The sequence below is a fragment of the Balaenoptera physalus genome (assembly GCF_965194825.1).
Source record: "Balaenoptera physalus genome assembly, chromosome: 6".
Taxonomy (NCBI): Eukaryota; Metazoa; Chordata; class Mammalia; order Artiodactyla; family Balaenopteridae; genus Balaenoptera; species Balaenoptera physalus.
The window spans coordinates 100595224-100611781 of NC_138885.1; the positions used below are offsets into that span (position 1 = coordinate 100595224).

Genomic DNA, 16558 nt, shown 5'->3' on the forward strand with positions numbered 1-16558 from the left:
GTGGCTCTGGAGAATGACCACCTCAGATCAAATCCTGTCTCCATCATTTACTAGTTGTGTACTATGGATGAGTAATTTAACATCTCTAAGCCTCAATGTTCTTATATGTAAGATAAAGAGGACAACAATATCTTTCCTCATGGGGTTGCTGCAAGCATCAAACAAGAAAATGTAATGTGCTTATAGGACCCAGTGTATGCTAAGACCAAATGTTAGCTGTGTTATTGTTATATATATTATTTTTTCTTTCTATTATTAAGGTTTCCTCAAGGATGGAGTAAAATAGTTCCTACCAGGAACTTACTTCAAAGTATGGTGTGTAGCTAAGAAACCACTGTAATGCTGGTAAAAACCAAACTAAGATTCAGGGCAGGAATAGGTACAAGAAATAGTGCTTTACAAAGAGGAGCAGTCCCTGGATGATTAGAACCAAAAGCTGCAAAGGAAGCAAAAGCCCATTTGAGATATCTTCCCATAAAGAGAGGAGCCTGAGATAACCAGTGTGAAGAATGTTTCCTTTTTTACCCTAAATATTTACTTCAGTTCCAATGTAGGTAAGATTGGAAACATTCGAACACAAGACAAGAACTGGAAAGAAACTTAAAGCCATCTTAGGGATATAGGGATGCAATGCCTCATCTGCTCGGTTGTATATTACAGGTATTTTTGAGGTTCAAAAGTTGACTGTGTCTAAAGATGGACAATTTTCTTCTCTCAGAGAAATTCAATGCTGATTATAGATGGAGGAATACAACATGGCAGGGAAAACTCCATGCAAAACAACACATTAGAAAAAAAACCCTGACTTGCTGAGAAACATTTCAACAGCATAGCCATGTTATCAATAAAATGCTAAAAGTTTAACATCAAAAGGAGATCAAAAGCTAAGAATTTCCCAAAGTAAGTCAAAATGGTTTCCAAGGAATTAAAAAATCAACCTAAAGATAGAACATTAATTCAGCATGTGACTAGATTAACTTCTCTATGAAAACTGTTTAGCTCTAATATCCAGTGACAACTGATAAAAGTTTATCAGATTCCTTGTATTTACAGGATTAGATTTCACCATAAAAAATTCAGTTACTTAGAGATTTTTTAAAAGGAACCTTACCTGATGGCAATGATAGAACGGAATGGAAAGAAGAATCTAACTCTGATACATGTTCTGTTAATATTTGAGACTTTGAATTGTGTTCACAGCTACTCCAAATTGAAGATGATTGCAGGCAAGGCATTTGTGTAGTATTTAAAAACCTTGTTTCTCTTGAAGGCAAAGTCTGCAAGGAAAAAAAAATAAAGACTTCATTTTTGTTGAAAAGCGAATCAGAGAGAATATAACAGTTATAGTACAGTATCTGAATGACACCAGCAAGAAGTCCTGGATTACTAAATCACCTTGGGGAGAGTGCTTTACAATGACCTAGACTAAGTGATAGAAGCAAAGATACAGAAGGCCATGAGTGTGATGAGGTTTGACTAGTCCCTTTTCAGTTCTTCAAAGTGAAGAGCAAAGTCTGTGAAAATGGGTCTTGCTCCCATCTTAAGAAATCACAAAAAAGAAAAATGAGTTTGAACAACTTTAGTTCACAAGAAAATGGTTACACTCCAGATTAGTGAAAAATATGACAGTGAGCAGGTACTATGTTATGATTAAGAACTGTGCATACAGTTGACCCTTAAACAGAGGTTTGAACTGTGCAGGTCCACTTATAAGCTGGTTTCTTTCACTAAATAGGTACTATAGTATTACATGATCTGTGGTTGGCCGAATCTTCGGATGCTGAACCACAGATAGGGAGGAAGTCCAACTGACTGTACAGATATACATAGATTTTTTTACTGAATAGGGGTTGACGCCCCTAACCCTCACCTTTTTCCAGGGTCAACTGTACCGTTTTCCTCCTTCTAATCTGTTATAACCAATGAGTGAAACTAGAGTCTGCCTTAAATTATAATGCGAGACAATATCTACACTGCAATAACAGTGAAGTACTATGAAGACATATGTATCACATATTTACATTAAGTAAAATTGAATTTAAAATATTAAAAAAGGTATGTATAAAATATGCAATATGTTACATGAGTTTGAGTTTAAGATAAAGATTTCAATCCAGAAATCTCATGAAAACCATGTTGCTAAATCAAAAAATTATGTTGCTACATTTAAAAAATACATATTCTGTTTAAATGTCGGATTTTTAAATTATTTTTTTCTGGTTATAAGATTACTATACAACCAATGTAAAAAATCTATAAAATAGAGAAAATATTTAAAAAGTTAATGGAGTTCACTTGCGTTCCTTCTGTCACTCTTACCTCCACCTACTACAATAACATTAGGACTCTATTTTTTTAATGGAAATTATATTTAAAATGCTTATAATAACTGAGAATTTGGATGCTATTTTTTAAAAAATTATTTTGTAAACTTACATTAAGTTTGTCAACTTTCTTGAGTTTGAGTTTCCTGGCTAACTGGCATTTTCTGTGTTTCCACAGCACCTTGGGCATAGCCACGTCTGCCATAGCATTTAACTAGATTTCCTCTGGACCGTGAGCTCCTTGAAGGTTGGACTATAATTTGTTCAATCCTGTATTCCCGGAACCTGACACAGTCCCTAACATATGGTTGAAACTTGAATGCTGACCAAATGAATTTTATCTCATTTGCTTTTAACAAATTTAAGTGAATAGAACTTTTCAAATACATGTGTGCCTGGGACTATTTCATTGGGGAAAAAAATAGTCCCTGTTAATATATGTTAAAATTTATCATGTAATGACTTCTTTTTATATTCCACTGGCCAAGACTTATGTCAGCTAGTCATACCCAGCTGCAAGGAAGGCTAGGAAATGCAGTCATTATGCCGGGTAGTCAAGTAAATTGATGATTTTTATAAGAAGATATAACATGTGGTACATGATTATAAAGATGTGAGTTATTTCCAAGATTTATTCTAATGATGTTATATGTATATATCTATGGGAACAGTTGCTGTTTCTTACCTTTACAAGATGCACTGGTACTTGTGACTCACTCTAGAATTATTTGTTCTTTTGTGATGTAGTTCAAAAAGATATAAGGAACAATTATATAAAATTACAAAGAAGAAAATGTGCTAACCTCTCTTTTTTCATGTATGGCTAGAACATTATGAATAAAAGTTGATAAAATCTGAATATTTACCATATAATTAGTTTTCTCTTGCAATTTTTCCAAATCCAGGAAACCCATTAGCCAATTTGAAACTATCCTAAATAATTATGGAGACAAGTGAGGGGCATCTAGGAAAAGGCCTTTTTTCCCCTGCAGAGAAAGTGAAGCCCAGGAGGCTGAAAAGGAATGGATGGAGAAATAAGAGAAAAACCTGGAGATTCTTGCCAATAAAAATTCAAATGTCTAGAGGGTGTGATCAACAATACCATATGCTGCATAAGATTCAAGCAAAGTAAAGCCTGAAAAGTATCCATTACATGTAACTTTAATATGAAACATTTCATATATACAAAAGAGTATATAATTTATAAGGAAGGTATAAAATAATGTTTAAAAAGCACCTATATTCACCATCCTACTTTAAGAAACAGAACAATACCAATACCTTTGATAACTTCTCTTGCTATTCCGGCCCCATGAGCCTGTGGCAGAGATTGCTACTTTCCTCCCAATATCTGTGCTCTCCTCCTCCCTGTTCTAAAACTCCTGATTTTCAGCTGGGCACATTTCTCAAGCTTCCTTGCATCTAACAATTACTAAATTCTAGCCAGAACACCATAAGGAGAAGTCATGTGTGCAACATTTAGAAACTGACCTTAAGAAGGTCACTTAGCCTTCCATTCTTCCACCTGTGATGGTGAGCCACCATAATCTTGTGAGTGAGGGTAATGCGCAAAAGATTAAACAAAAAGGCAGCAGGAGCCTGGTTCCTAGATAACCATGTAGAGCATGGTTGTCATGCCTAGAATATTTTCAATCTGTTTCAAAACAAAGAAATAAACTTACATCTTGCTTACATCACTATTTGGGATTTCTGTCAAGTGCAGCTAAACCTATACCTTAACTAATACAATGTGCCTCCTCAGTCATATTTTTCTCTCACATTTCCAGGAGTAACTGCTATCCTGAATTTTAATTTCATCATTTCCTTGTTTTTTCTTTATAGTTTTTCTACAAAAGTATATTTAAGCCTATATAATTTACTATTTAAATCCATATGCTTTAAAAATGTAAATACACAGAATAATGCTAGATGTGTTTTCCTGCTTTATTACTCAACATTATGTGCATGCAATTAATCATTCTACTATATATAAATATCTAGATTGTTTCTAGTGTTTTACCATTATGAACAATGATAGTATGGATATTATTATATTTGTCTCCTGGCACATGGGTGTAAGATATTCTCTAGAGTACACTGCTAGAAATGGAATTGCTGGGTTATACAAATGCATGAACACACATACTCAACTTCACTAGATAATATATTGTATTACCAAGTAGTTACAACTAATTTACACTCCAACAGAGCAGATTTTAGTTCTCACTGCTTCAGATTCATACCAACAAGGGTACTGTCGGAATTCTTATTTTTGCCAATTTTAGACCATACAAATATCTCATGGTTGAAATTTGTATTGCTCTGTTTATTGTTTAAGTTGACCTCATTTTCATACCTATTATTGGCCAATTTTCCTTCTTTTGGGGAATACATGTTTTGATGATTTTTCTATTGAGATGTCTTTTTCTTATTGATTTTTTAAGTTCTCTTTATACACTCTTGAAAGTTACAAATCCTTTGTAGGTTCTATGTATTGCTCCCTGTATGAGCTTCTCTTTGCACTTTTTTTGTGTCTTTTGATCAACAGACATTCTTAACTTAGATGTTTCCTTTATATATAGTTTGCACTTCTTTGTATCTTGATGAGGAAATCTTTTGAATCTTGATGAGGAAACCCTACCCTTAAGTCATAAAGATATTCTTCCACTTTTTTTTCATAAGAGTTTTATTGTTTTGCCTTTTGCAATTAGGTCTTTGTTTAAAATTGATTTCTTTGTGCAAGATGTGAGATAGGGATCCAAACTCATTTTTTTTTTTCTCTAAATGGATCACCAATTGACTTAATGCCTTTTACTGAACAGTCAGTTCATCCTCTCCCAACCAATCTACAATGCTGCCTGTTATATACCACATTCCATACATGTCTGGGACTGTTTCAGGGATCTCTAACACTCTATCATTTGTGTCTGTGCTAATAACCAATGCCGTAATTACCGCATCTTTTAAATAAATCTTGACATTTGATAGTGTAAGTTTCTCCACCTTGTTCTTCAGGGCTGACTTGGCTGTTATTCTTGGTTTTCACTCCTCTGCATATTTTTTTTATTGAGGTATAGTTGATTTATAATATTATATGTTTCAGATGTACAACCTAGTGATTCACAGTTTTTAAAGGCTGTACTCCATCTTCTGAATAAAATTTAAAAACAGCTTAATTTCCATCAAAAACCTGTAGAATTTTGTTTAAAAATACACTGAATTTATAAATCAATTGGAAGATTTTTGACATTTTTAAAATTTTGATATCATGATTAAAGGTCATCCATCCATGAATATGGTATATCTCTTCATTTATTTAGGTCTTTAATTTCTTTCAATAAAACTTTGTAAATTTCTTCTCTAAAAGTCTTTACATATTTTGTTAGATGTATTCCTAGGTACCATAATATTGTTTCATGTAAAAGGAATTGAAAAATACAATTGATATATACTGAACATGTCCCACAACTCTGCTAAACTTTCTTATTCAAATAATATTATTTGTTGTTTCTTTTAGTTTTCTATTAACCAAACATATTATCTAAAAGTCATGACAGTTTAGTTTCTTTCATTCAGTCCTAAAACCTTTATTTATTATTATTTATAAGGTTCCAACCATGCTAGATAGGCTCACCAGTTCAATAATGAATAGAAATGACCAAAGGACATATTGTTTTGTCCCTCATTATAAAGGAAATGCTTTTAATTTTTCATAAGTAAGAATAATAAGGGTTAAGAATGATTGTAGATTTTTTTGGTATATTCTTTATCAGGATGTATGCCTACTTTGCCAAAAGTATTCTTTTAAGTATATTAATGTTGAACTTAATCATACACTTTTTGTGAACCTATTGAAATGATTACTTGGCTTTTCTTCTTTAATCTAATTATGTGGTTATTACCTTAACAAATTTTTAAATGTCAAAGCAACTTTCGATTCTTCTTGAGGAAAATGCTAGGGGTTTATCAATTTCTTTGCAAAGAACCAGCAACTAGATTTATTTTCTATATTGTATCAATATATGGAAATTTATTGCATATGTATATTTGTTTCTATGTTTCACTGATTACTATCGTTTATTAGGATTGATAAAATATTTTGTCATATTTTTCCCCTCAGATAACTTAAACTTATACATTCTTTTCTTTTCTTTTAGTGTTTTCCTAGAGATTACAATGCATCCTTAACTTATGGCTTTTAGAGTATAAAACAAATTATTCCTTTTACCACTTCCCTGAAAACAATGGGACATTAGAAGACTTTAACTCCATTTACTCTCCTCTTTCTTTGTTATTGTTGTAAGGCATTTTAATTCCATATATAAACCTCTACATTATATTACTGTTATTATTTTCATTGTCAACATTTAAATTACCCATATATTTATCTTTTCCATTCTTCTTAGCTTCTTTCTACAATTCTGTTTCCATCTGGGATCATGTTCCTTCTCCCTTTGCTATTATTATTAGTGTAGATTTGCTGTCAACAAATTCTTTCCATTTTTATTTATCTGAAACCTTTGTATATCATCATTTTTGAAGGATATTTTTGTGGATATAGAGTTCTAGCATTTTTTTTTCTTTCAGCATTTTAAGAATATTTGCATTTTTATCTGGCTTCCATTGTTTCTATTGAGTAGTTAAGTCTTATGGTTGTCCTCATTTGAAGGTAATGTGTCTTTTTTACCCTGATTGCTTTTAATATTTTCTGTGTCTTCACTTTTTAGCAGGCTTGCTATAATATGTCTTGATGTAATTTCTATGTATTTGTTATTTTTGAGGTTCACAGAACTTCTTGAATCTATAGGTGGATGTCCTGTTTTAGTTTAGGAAATACTCTCTATTATTATCTGTTCAAATGTTATTTCTGTCCTATTCTCTCTCCTTTCTTCTAGAGTCTAATAACATATATGGTTAATTTTTTTTCACTGATTTACAGTTCTCTAATTCTGTTTCTGTATTTTTTAAATTCTGTTTTATCTCTGTGCTTCTATTTGAGTATTTTATATTAATAAGTCTTTTAGTTCATTAACCATATCTTATGCTCCATCTAATTTGTAGTTAAACTCATCAGCTGGTGAAGTATTAATTTCACATGTTATATTTTGAGTTTGAGAATGTTCATATGACTCTATTTTTAAAAAATAGATTCCAAATATCTGGTAAAATAATCTGTTTTTTTCCAGTTGTTCTCTATTTTTTCAACATATTAATCACAGCCATTTTAAAGATCTTGGCTGTTAAATCCAGTTATCAGAATCACTTGGTGGTTTGTCACTATTGTCTGTTTTTCTCTCTTGAAGGCTGGTCATATGGTCCTGTCTTTTGGGATGCCTAGTAATTTTTGATTGAATGCCAGATGGTATTTTTTTTTAAATCATAAAGGCTCCAAATGATGTCATCTTTCTCCATAGAGGGTTCTCTTTCCCTACTGCTAAGCAGATAAACTGCAGGTTTCTCTCCTTTCATCTACTCAGGGAGTGCACTCAGTTAAGCTTGGGTTACCGCCCTACTATGGTTTTCTATATCTGATTTGTTCCTGGCCCTTCAAGGTTTTCAGCTAAGTGTTTGTTGTATTTTGCAGAATTTCCCCTGATCATTCAGACCTTAAGAAAAAAAATCTTAAGAGTATACTGAGGAGTGCCACACTGCTTTAAAGGGGTTTTTGTCATTGATGTTTTTTTTAAGCCTTCTGTTCTCTGCAGCCCAGGTATTTAGCAAGTGTTATGAGGAAAACATTGGTCAAAAATGTTCTGAAGTGAAAAATGGCCATGTGCTTCAGGTCTCCCAAAACACACCCAACAGCATCCCCCATACCTATCATCTATTAGCATCTGAACCAAATTTGAAAATTTCTGCCAAAGTTCCAGGGCAAAAGTGGTTGCAGAAGCCAGCTATCCTAGGTGTTTCCCTCTCTGAAGACATATGCTACATCTTCTCCTCTAACCTTTATATTTATTCATTTCTCTTCATATCTTCCAATTCTTTTTTCTCTCTGTATTTCATTTTGTATACTTTCATTCAGATCTATTTTCTAACCACCAATTCTCTCTTGAGTTTTATCTACCTATTTCTTAAACATATTACTAATTTTCTGATTTATTTTCCTTAAATATATAAACTTACTTAATTTTGCATTCTGTATATGATAACTGCACTAGCTGAAGTTATTTTTGTAAGGATGTGTGTGTGTGTGGGGGGGTGGGAGTTAGTTTGTTTTTGCTGACTCTCCTGATGTTGCTTTGTTGCTGTGTCTGTTTTTATATTTTTTTTAAATTAGGAATTCACATTTATTGGAATTTTATTCAGGGGAATCCTGGAAAGTTTCTATTGAGAGTTCATTCCCCTAGAAAGGATATACATTTATTTCTGCCAGCCATCTGGAACACTAGCTAACCATTTTAAAATGCGATTCTTGTCCTTTTTTTTAAATTAATTAATTAATTTGTTTGTTTGTTTATTTCTGGCTGTGTTGGGTCTTCATTGCTGTGCACAGGCTTTCTCTAGTTGCTGCGAGCAGGGGCTACTCTTCGTTGCGGTGCATGGGCTTCTCATTGTCGTGGCCTCTCCTGTTGTGGAGCATGGGCTCCAGGAGCGTGGGCTTCAGTAGTTGTGGCACGTGGGCTCAGTAGTTGTGGTTCGCAGGCTCTAAAGGGCAGGCTCAGTAGCTGTGGCACACGGGCTCAGCCACTCTGTGGCATGTGGGATCTTCCTGGGCCAGGGCTCGAACCCATGTCCCCCGCATTGGCCGGCAGATTCTTAACCACTGTGCCACCAGGGAAGCCTGCAATTCTTGTCTTTTTAAATAAAACTCTTAGGTAGAATGATTTCAGACTTTAAAGATGTAAAAGGCCTGACTTGTCATTACAAATTCTATGCAGAAATTCTATTTTCCATTTTTCAGCCAGAGCCCAAGGCAAAGAAAGGCAAGTTCTTTGCACCGCTGTTCAGCAGGTCTGAGTTCCAGTTCATGCACTCACAAAGTGAGTAGCATTGAAGGTTCTTGGCTTTATGCAGGGTCTCTTAATATGTCTCCTCACATCTCCCAGATTCTAGGCTTTGCCTCCAGTCTCTATCAAGACTATTAAACAAAAATTTCTACTTCTCTTTCTCCTTTCTTTCCTTCCTTTTTAATTCTGAGGATTTCCATTTTTTGAGCCAGGTTAGGCATCCACTGTAAAAAATATTCTTATGACATAATCACCTCTGCCTCCTTCAGAGCCCTTAACAGAGTACCTTTACACACAGTAGACATTCAGAAATTATTTGTTGAAAGAAGGAAGGAATAATAAGCAAACTTAATTCAAAAGACCAACTTAATTGTGAATTTAATTTCACTAAGCTTAGCAAAAAGTTTAAAGCAATTACCTCAAATGTAATTTCTCAATGGGAAAAGATGGTTTTTAAAATAAACTTTTAGATTCTCTAAGAGCCCAGCAAAAGTGAGGTAACCCTTTCTATAGTTTTATAGCAGCAATGAATTTTTCCATTAAAATTGGTTAAAGGAGTAGTCATAATATACATTGTATCATTTACAACAAAGAAATTTGTGTAGCATTTTTTCAATTCATGATGTAGTCAAGATACCTTTCATTAAATTGTTCACTTTTTCATAAGCAATATATTTTTACTTTATATGAAAATGTCTTGCATACTTTAACAAATGATAATAAAATGATTTAAAATTCAAAAAAAAATATTCTTGATACTTTACATTCTAATACTTTGTATCCAGAAGCTTTCCTAAGATAATTATCCCACCACATTACTGGAATCAAAAGTTCAGCATTGGATCTGGCTAAGTGACCTAATTAAAAGGTCACTTTGACCTTTAAAAATCTGTTTCAATAAAATGCTTTTGTTGGATACCATACTATAGCAGGGTGAAGAGTAAAATAACATTATGACATTGCAGTGCTTCTCAGGGAACCCAACATGTAACAGAGATAAATACAGACACTTTCAAATTTGTTGTGGAGGAGAGATTAAGCAATAGCTAAATGGGATATGTTATTAAGAAATCAGTTTTGAAAGTAGAAAAAGCAATTCCATTTCTGTCCATGAAGTAATAAACAAATGGGACCTAATTAAACTTAAAAGCTTTTGCACAGCAAAGGAAAACACTAACAAAATGAAAAGACAACCTACCAGTGAACAGGAGAAAATATTTGCAAATGATATGACTGATAAGGGGTTAATATCCAAAATTTATAAACCACTCATACAATGCAACAGCAAAAAAATAAACAACCCAATCAAAAAATGGGCAGAAGACCTAAACAGACATTTTTCCAAAGAAGACATACAGATGGCCAATAGGCACATGAAAAAATGCTCAACATCACTAATCATCAGAGAAATGCAAATCAAAACCACAATGAGATATCCCTTCACACCTGTCAGAAAGGCTATTGTCAAAGAGTCTACAAATAACAAATGTTGGTGAGGATGTGGAGGAAATGGAACACTTGCACACTGTTGGTGGGAATGTAAACTGGTACAGCCACTATGGAAAACGGTATGGTGTTTCTTAAAAAAACTAAAGATACAACTACCATATGATCCAGCAATTCCACTAGTGGTTACCATGGGGGAGAGGGAAGGAAGTAGGGGTGAGATAGGGGTATGGGATTAAGAGACAAACTACTATGTATAGAATAAATAAGCAACAATGATATAATGTACAGTACCGGGAAATATAGCCATTATCTTGTAATAATTTTGAATGGAGTATAATCTATAAAAATATTGAATAACTATCTCGTACACCAGCAACTAATATAATATTGCACATCAACTATACTTCAATTTAAAAAAGAAGTACACCTATGGGACTTATATCAAACAACTGTTTTCAGAACTTGGACAACAGGTAGCATATGACTTATCCCTGAGAGAAGAAAAACAAATGAGATGATCCGATAAATCTACCAGCTCTTTGCACAAGGATGGGGGGGTCCAAGTAGAGTGTGTCAGTCTAGAAGATTTTAAGACACAGATGTTAAACTTTGGGGAGAAAAAGATGGCTACAACTTATAGAGGAGACTGTCATAAAAAAAGGAAGCTTTTCAGAGAAAGGGCTCCAGAAATTCCATAGGGCACATTTCACTCTTTTGTCAAATAACAATCTACACATGCATAGAATGAAACAACAAAGGCCAGTCTAAGGACATTTAATTTCAAGGGAAAGAAAAAAGGCAGGAAAAAAGAACAAATAATATATGAGAGAAATAAAAAAACAAATAACAAAATCAAAATGATAGATTTAAACCTAACTATAGGGGATTAGCTCAAAATGGTGGAGTAAAAGGATATGTGTTCACCCCTTTTTACAAGAACACTGGAATCACAACTAACTGCTGAACAACCATTAACAAAAAACTCTGGAACATACCAAAAAAGATACCTTACATCCAAAGACAAAGGAGAAGCCAGCCACAAAGAAAGAGTAGGAGGGATGCAATTGCAATAAAATCAAATCTCATACCCGCCAGGTGGGCGACCCACAAACTGGAAAACAATTATACCACAGAAGCTCCCCCACTGGAGTGAAAGTTCTGAACCCCACATTAGGCTTCTGAACCTGGGGGTCCAGCAATGGGACAAGGAGACCACAGAGAATCTGGCTTTGAAGGCCAGTGGAATTTGATTGCAGGACTTCCACAGGTCTGGGAGAAACAGAAACTCCACTCTTGGAGGCCACACACAAAGTCTTGTGTGTACCAGGACCCAGGGGAAAAAAGCAGTGACCCCATAAGAGACTGGGCCAGACCTACCTGCTAGTATGAGAGGGCCCCCTGCAGAGGTGGGAGGTGGCTGTGGCTCACTGTGGGGACAAAGACACTGGCAGCAGCAGTTCTGGGAAGTACTAATTAGTGTAAGCCCTTCCAGCGGCCACCATTAGCCCCACCAAACAGCCTGTAGGCTCCAGTGCTGTAGACTCAGGCCAAAAAACCAACAGGGAGAAAACACAGCCCCATCCATCAGCAGACAAGACAAATGGATTAAAGTTTTACTGAGCGTGGCCCTGCCCACCAGAGGGACAAGACCTAGTTCTACCTACTACCAGTCCCTCCCATCAGGAAGCTTGCACAAGCCTCTTAGATAGTCTCATCCAAGAGAGGGAAGACAGCAGATGCAAGAAGAACTACAATCCTACAGCCTGTGGAATGAAAACCACAATCACAGAAAGTTAGACAAGATGAAATGGCAGAAGATTATGTCCCAGATGAAGGAACAACATAAAACCCCAGAAAAACAACTAAGTGAAGTGGAGATAGGAAAGCTTCTGGAAAAAAATTCAGAATAATGATAGTGAAGATAACCCAGGATCTCAGAAAAAGAATGGAGGAAAGAATCAAGAAGATGCAAGAAATGTTTAACAAAGACCTAGAAGAACTAAAGAACAAACAAACAGAGATGAACAATACAATAACTTACATGAAAAATACACTAGAAGGTATCAATAGCAGAATAACTGAAGCAGAAGAATGGATAAGTGACCTGGAAAACAGAATGGTGGAAATTGCTGCTGCAGAACAGAATAAAGAAAAAAGAATGAAAATAAATGAAGACAGTCTAAGAGACCACTGGGACAACATTAAACGCACCAACATTCACATTACAGAGGCCCCAGACGGAGAAGAGAGAGAGAAAGGACCTGAGAAAATATTTGAAGAGATAATAGCTGAAAACTTGCCAAACATGGGAAAGGAAAGAGTCACCCAAGTCCAGGAAGCACAGAGTGCCAGGTAGGTTGAGCCAAGGAGGAACATGCCAAGACACAGAGTAATCAAATTGACAAAAATTAAAGACAAGGAAAAAATATTAAAATATTTGCAAACGAATCAATGGACAAAGCATTAATCTCCAAAATTATAAACAGCTCATGCAGCTCAATATTAAAAAAACAAACAACCCAATCCAAAAATGGGCAGAAGACCTAAATAGACATTTCTCCAAAGAAGACATACAGATGGACAAGAAGTACATGAAAAGCTGCGCAACATCACTAATTATTAGAGCAATGCAAATCAAAACTACAATGAGGTATCACCTCACACCCATTAGAATGGGCATCATCAGAAAATCTACAAACAACAAATGCTGGAGAGGGTGTGGAGAAAAGGGAACCCTCTTGCACTGTTGGTGGGAATGTAAATTGATACAGCCACTATGGAGAACACTATGGAGGTTCCTTAAAAAACTAAAAATAGAACTACCATACGACACAGCAATCCCACTACTGGGCATATACCCTGAGAAAATCATAATTCAAAAAAAGTCATGTACCACAATGTTCATTGCATCTCTATTTACAATAGCCAGGACATGGAAGCAACCTAAGTGTCCATCAACAGATGAATGGATAAAGAAGATGTGGCACATATATACAATGGAATATTACTCACCCATAAAAAGAAACGAAATGGAGTTATTTGTAGTGAGGTGGATGGACCTAGAGTCTGTCATACAGAGTGAAGTAAGTCAGAAAGAGAAAAAGAAATACTGTATGCTAACACATATATATGGAATCTAAAAAAAAAAAAAAAAAAAAGGTCATGAAGAACCTAGGGGCAAGGCAGGAATAAAGACATAGACCTACTAGAGAATGGACTTCAGGATATGGGGAGGGGGAAGGGTAAGCTGGGACGAAGTGAGAGAGTGGCATGGACATATATACACTACCAAATGTAAAATAGATAGCTAGTGGGAAGCAGCTGCATAGCACAGGGAGATCAGCTCGGTGCTTTGTGACCACCTAGAGGGGTGGGATAGGGAGGGTGGGAGGGAGGGAGACATAAGAGGGAAGAGATATGGGGATATATGTATATGTATAACTGATTCACTTTGTTATGAAGCAGAAACTAACACACGATTGTAAAGCAATTATACACCAATAAAGATGTTAAAAAAAAAAAAGAAAAAAGAAAAAGAAGTTGTAGTACATATATACAATGGAATATTACTCAGCCATAAAAAGTAAGTAAAAAATTGGGTCATTTGTTGAGATGTGGATGGATCTAGAGACTGTCATACAGAGTGAAGTAAGTCAGAAAGAGAAAAACAAATATCGTATATTAACGCATATATGTGGAACCTAGAAAAATGGTACAGATGAACCAGTTTGCAGGGCAGAAATTGAGACACAGATGTAGAGAACAAATGTATGGACACCAAGGGGGGAAAGCGGTGGGGGGTGGTGGTGTGGTGAATTGGGCGATTGGGATTAACATGTATACACTGATGTGTATAAAAATGATGACTAATAAGAACCTACTGTATAAAAAAATAAATAAAATAAAATTAAAAAAAAAAGCAACAAGGGAAAAATGACAACATACAAAGGAATTCCCATGTTATCAGCCAATTTCTCAGCAGAAACTCTGCCTGCATGAAGGGAGTGGCATGATATATTTAAAGTGATGAAAGGGAGGAACCTACAACCAAGAATACTCTACCCAGCAAGGCTCTCATTCAGATTTGACAGAAAAATCAAAAGCTTTACAGACAAACAAAAGCTAAGAGAATTCAGCACCACCAGACGAGCTTTGCAACAAATGTTACAGGAACTCCTCTAGGTGGGAAAGAGACCAGCAACTTAAAACAACCTTGTACATATATAGACTGCTATATCAAAATCTCATGGGAACAGCAAACCCAAAAACTACAATAGATACACACACAAAAAAGAAAAAGCAACCCAAACACAACACTAAAGGTGGTCATCAAACCACAAGAGAAGAGAACAAAAGAGGAAGGGAGGAAAAAAGACCTACAAAAACAAACCCAAAGCAATTAAGAAAATGGAAGTAGGAACATACATATCGATAATTACCTTAAATGTAAATGGATTAAATGCTCCAACGAAAAGACATAGACCAGCTGAATGGATACAAAAACAAGACCTGTATATATGCTGTCTACAAGAGACCCACTTCAGACCTAGGGACACATACCGACTGAAAGTGAGGGGATAGATGAAGGTATTCCATGCAAATGGAAATCAAAAGAAAGCTGGAGCAGCAATACTCATATCAGACAAAATAGACTTTAAAATAAAGTCTGTTAGGGCTTCCCTGGTGGCGCAGTGGTTGAGAATCTGCCTGCCGATGCAGGGGACACGGGTTCGAGCCCTGGTCTGGGAGGATCCCACATGCCGCGGAGCAACTAGGCCCGTGAGCCACAATTGCTGAGCCTGCGCGTCTGGAGCCTGTGCTCCGCAGCAAGAGAGGCCGCGGTAGTGAGAGGCCTGCGCACCGTGATGAAGAGTGGCCCCCGCTTGCCGCAACTGGAGAGAGCCCTCGCACAGAAGCGAAGACCCAACACAGTCAAAAATAAAAAAAAAAAAAAAGATACAACAAACTAGTATAATATAAAAAAAAAAAAAGTCTGTTATAAGAGACAAAGAAGGACAGTACATAATGATCAAGGGATCAATCCAAGAAGAAGACATAACAATTGTAAATATTTATGCACCCAACATAGGACCACCTCAATGTATAAGGTAAATACTTACAGCCTTAAAGTGAGAAATCGACAGTAACACTATAACAGTGGGGAACTTTAACACCCCATTTTCTTCAATGGACAAATCATCCAGACAGAAAATCAATAAGGAAACATAGGCCTTAAATGACACATTAGACCAGATGGACTTAATTCATATTTATAGAGCATTCCATCCAAAAGCAGCAGAATACATATTCCTTTCAAGTGCACAAGGAACATTCTCCAGGATTGACCACATGCTGGGCCACAAAGTGAGCATCAGTAAATTTAAGAAAATTGAAATCATATCAAGCATCTTTTCCGACCACAACACTATGAGATTAGAAATAAACTACAAGAAAAAAACTGTAAAAAAACCACAAACACGTGGAGGCTAAATACTATGCTACTAAACAACCAAGGGATCACTGAAGAAATCAAAGAGGAAATTTAAAAATACCTAGAGACAAATGCAAATGATACCAGAAAACTACCAGACCTCATCAATGAACTCAGTAAAGTTGCAGGATACAAAATTAATATATAGAAATCTGTTCCATTTCTATACACTAACAATGAACTATCAGAAAGAGAAATTCAATAAATAATCCCATTTACCATCACATCAAAAAGAATAAAATACCTAGGAATAAACCTACCTAAGGAAGCAAAAGACCTGTACTCCAAAAACTATAAGATGCTGATGAAAGAAATTAAAGACGACACATACAGATGGAAAGATA

The 16558-nt window shown here is 35.4% G+C and overlaps 1 protein-coding gene and 1 long non-coding RNA gene across 2 annotated transcripts in view; both read right to left on the reverse strand.

Annotated features, from left to right (window-relative positions):
- KANSL1L (KAT8 regulatory NSL complex subunit 1 like) overlaps window positions 1–16558 on the reverse strand; it is a 168708-nt gene that overhangs the window by 21801 nt on the left and 130349 nt on the right. The window contains 1 exon segment of the mRNA XM_082467398.1: window positions 1112–1277. Within this exon segment, the coding sequence (XP_082323524.1) occupies window positions 1112–1277 (166 nt within the window).
- LOC309663445 lies at window positions 6371–15795 on the reverse strand. The gene is made up of 2 exons (XR_014265281.1): window positions 15731–15795; window positions 6371–15403 (listed from the first exon to the last, which is right to left on the reverse strand). It is a non-coding gene; the product is annotated as an uncharacterized lncRNA (long non-coding RNA).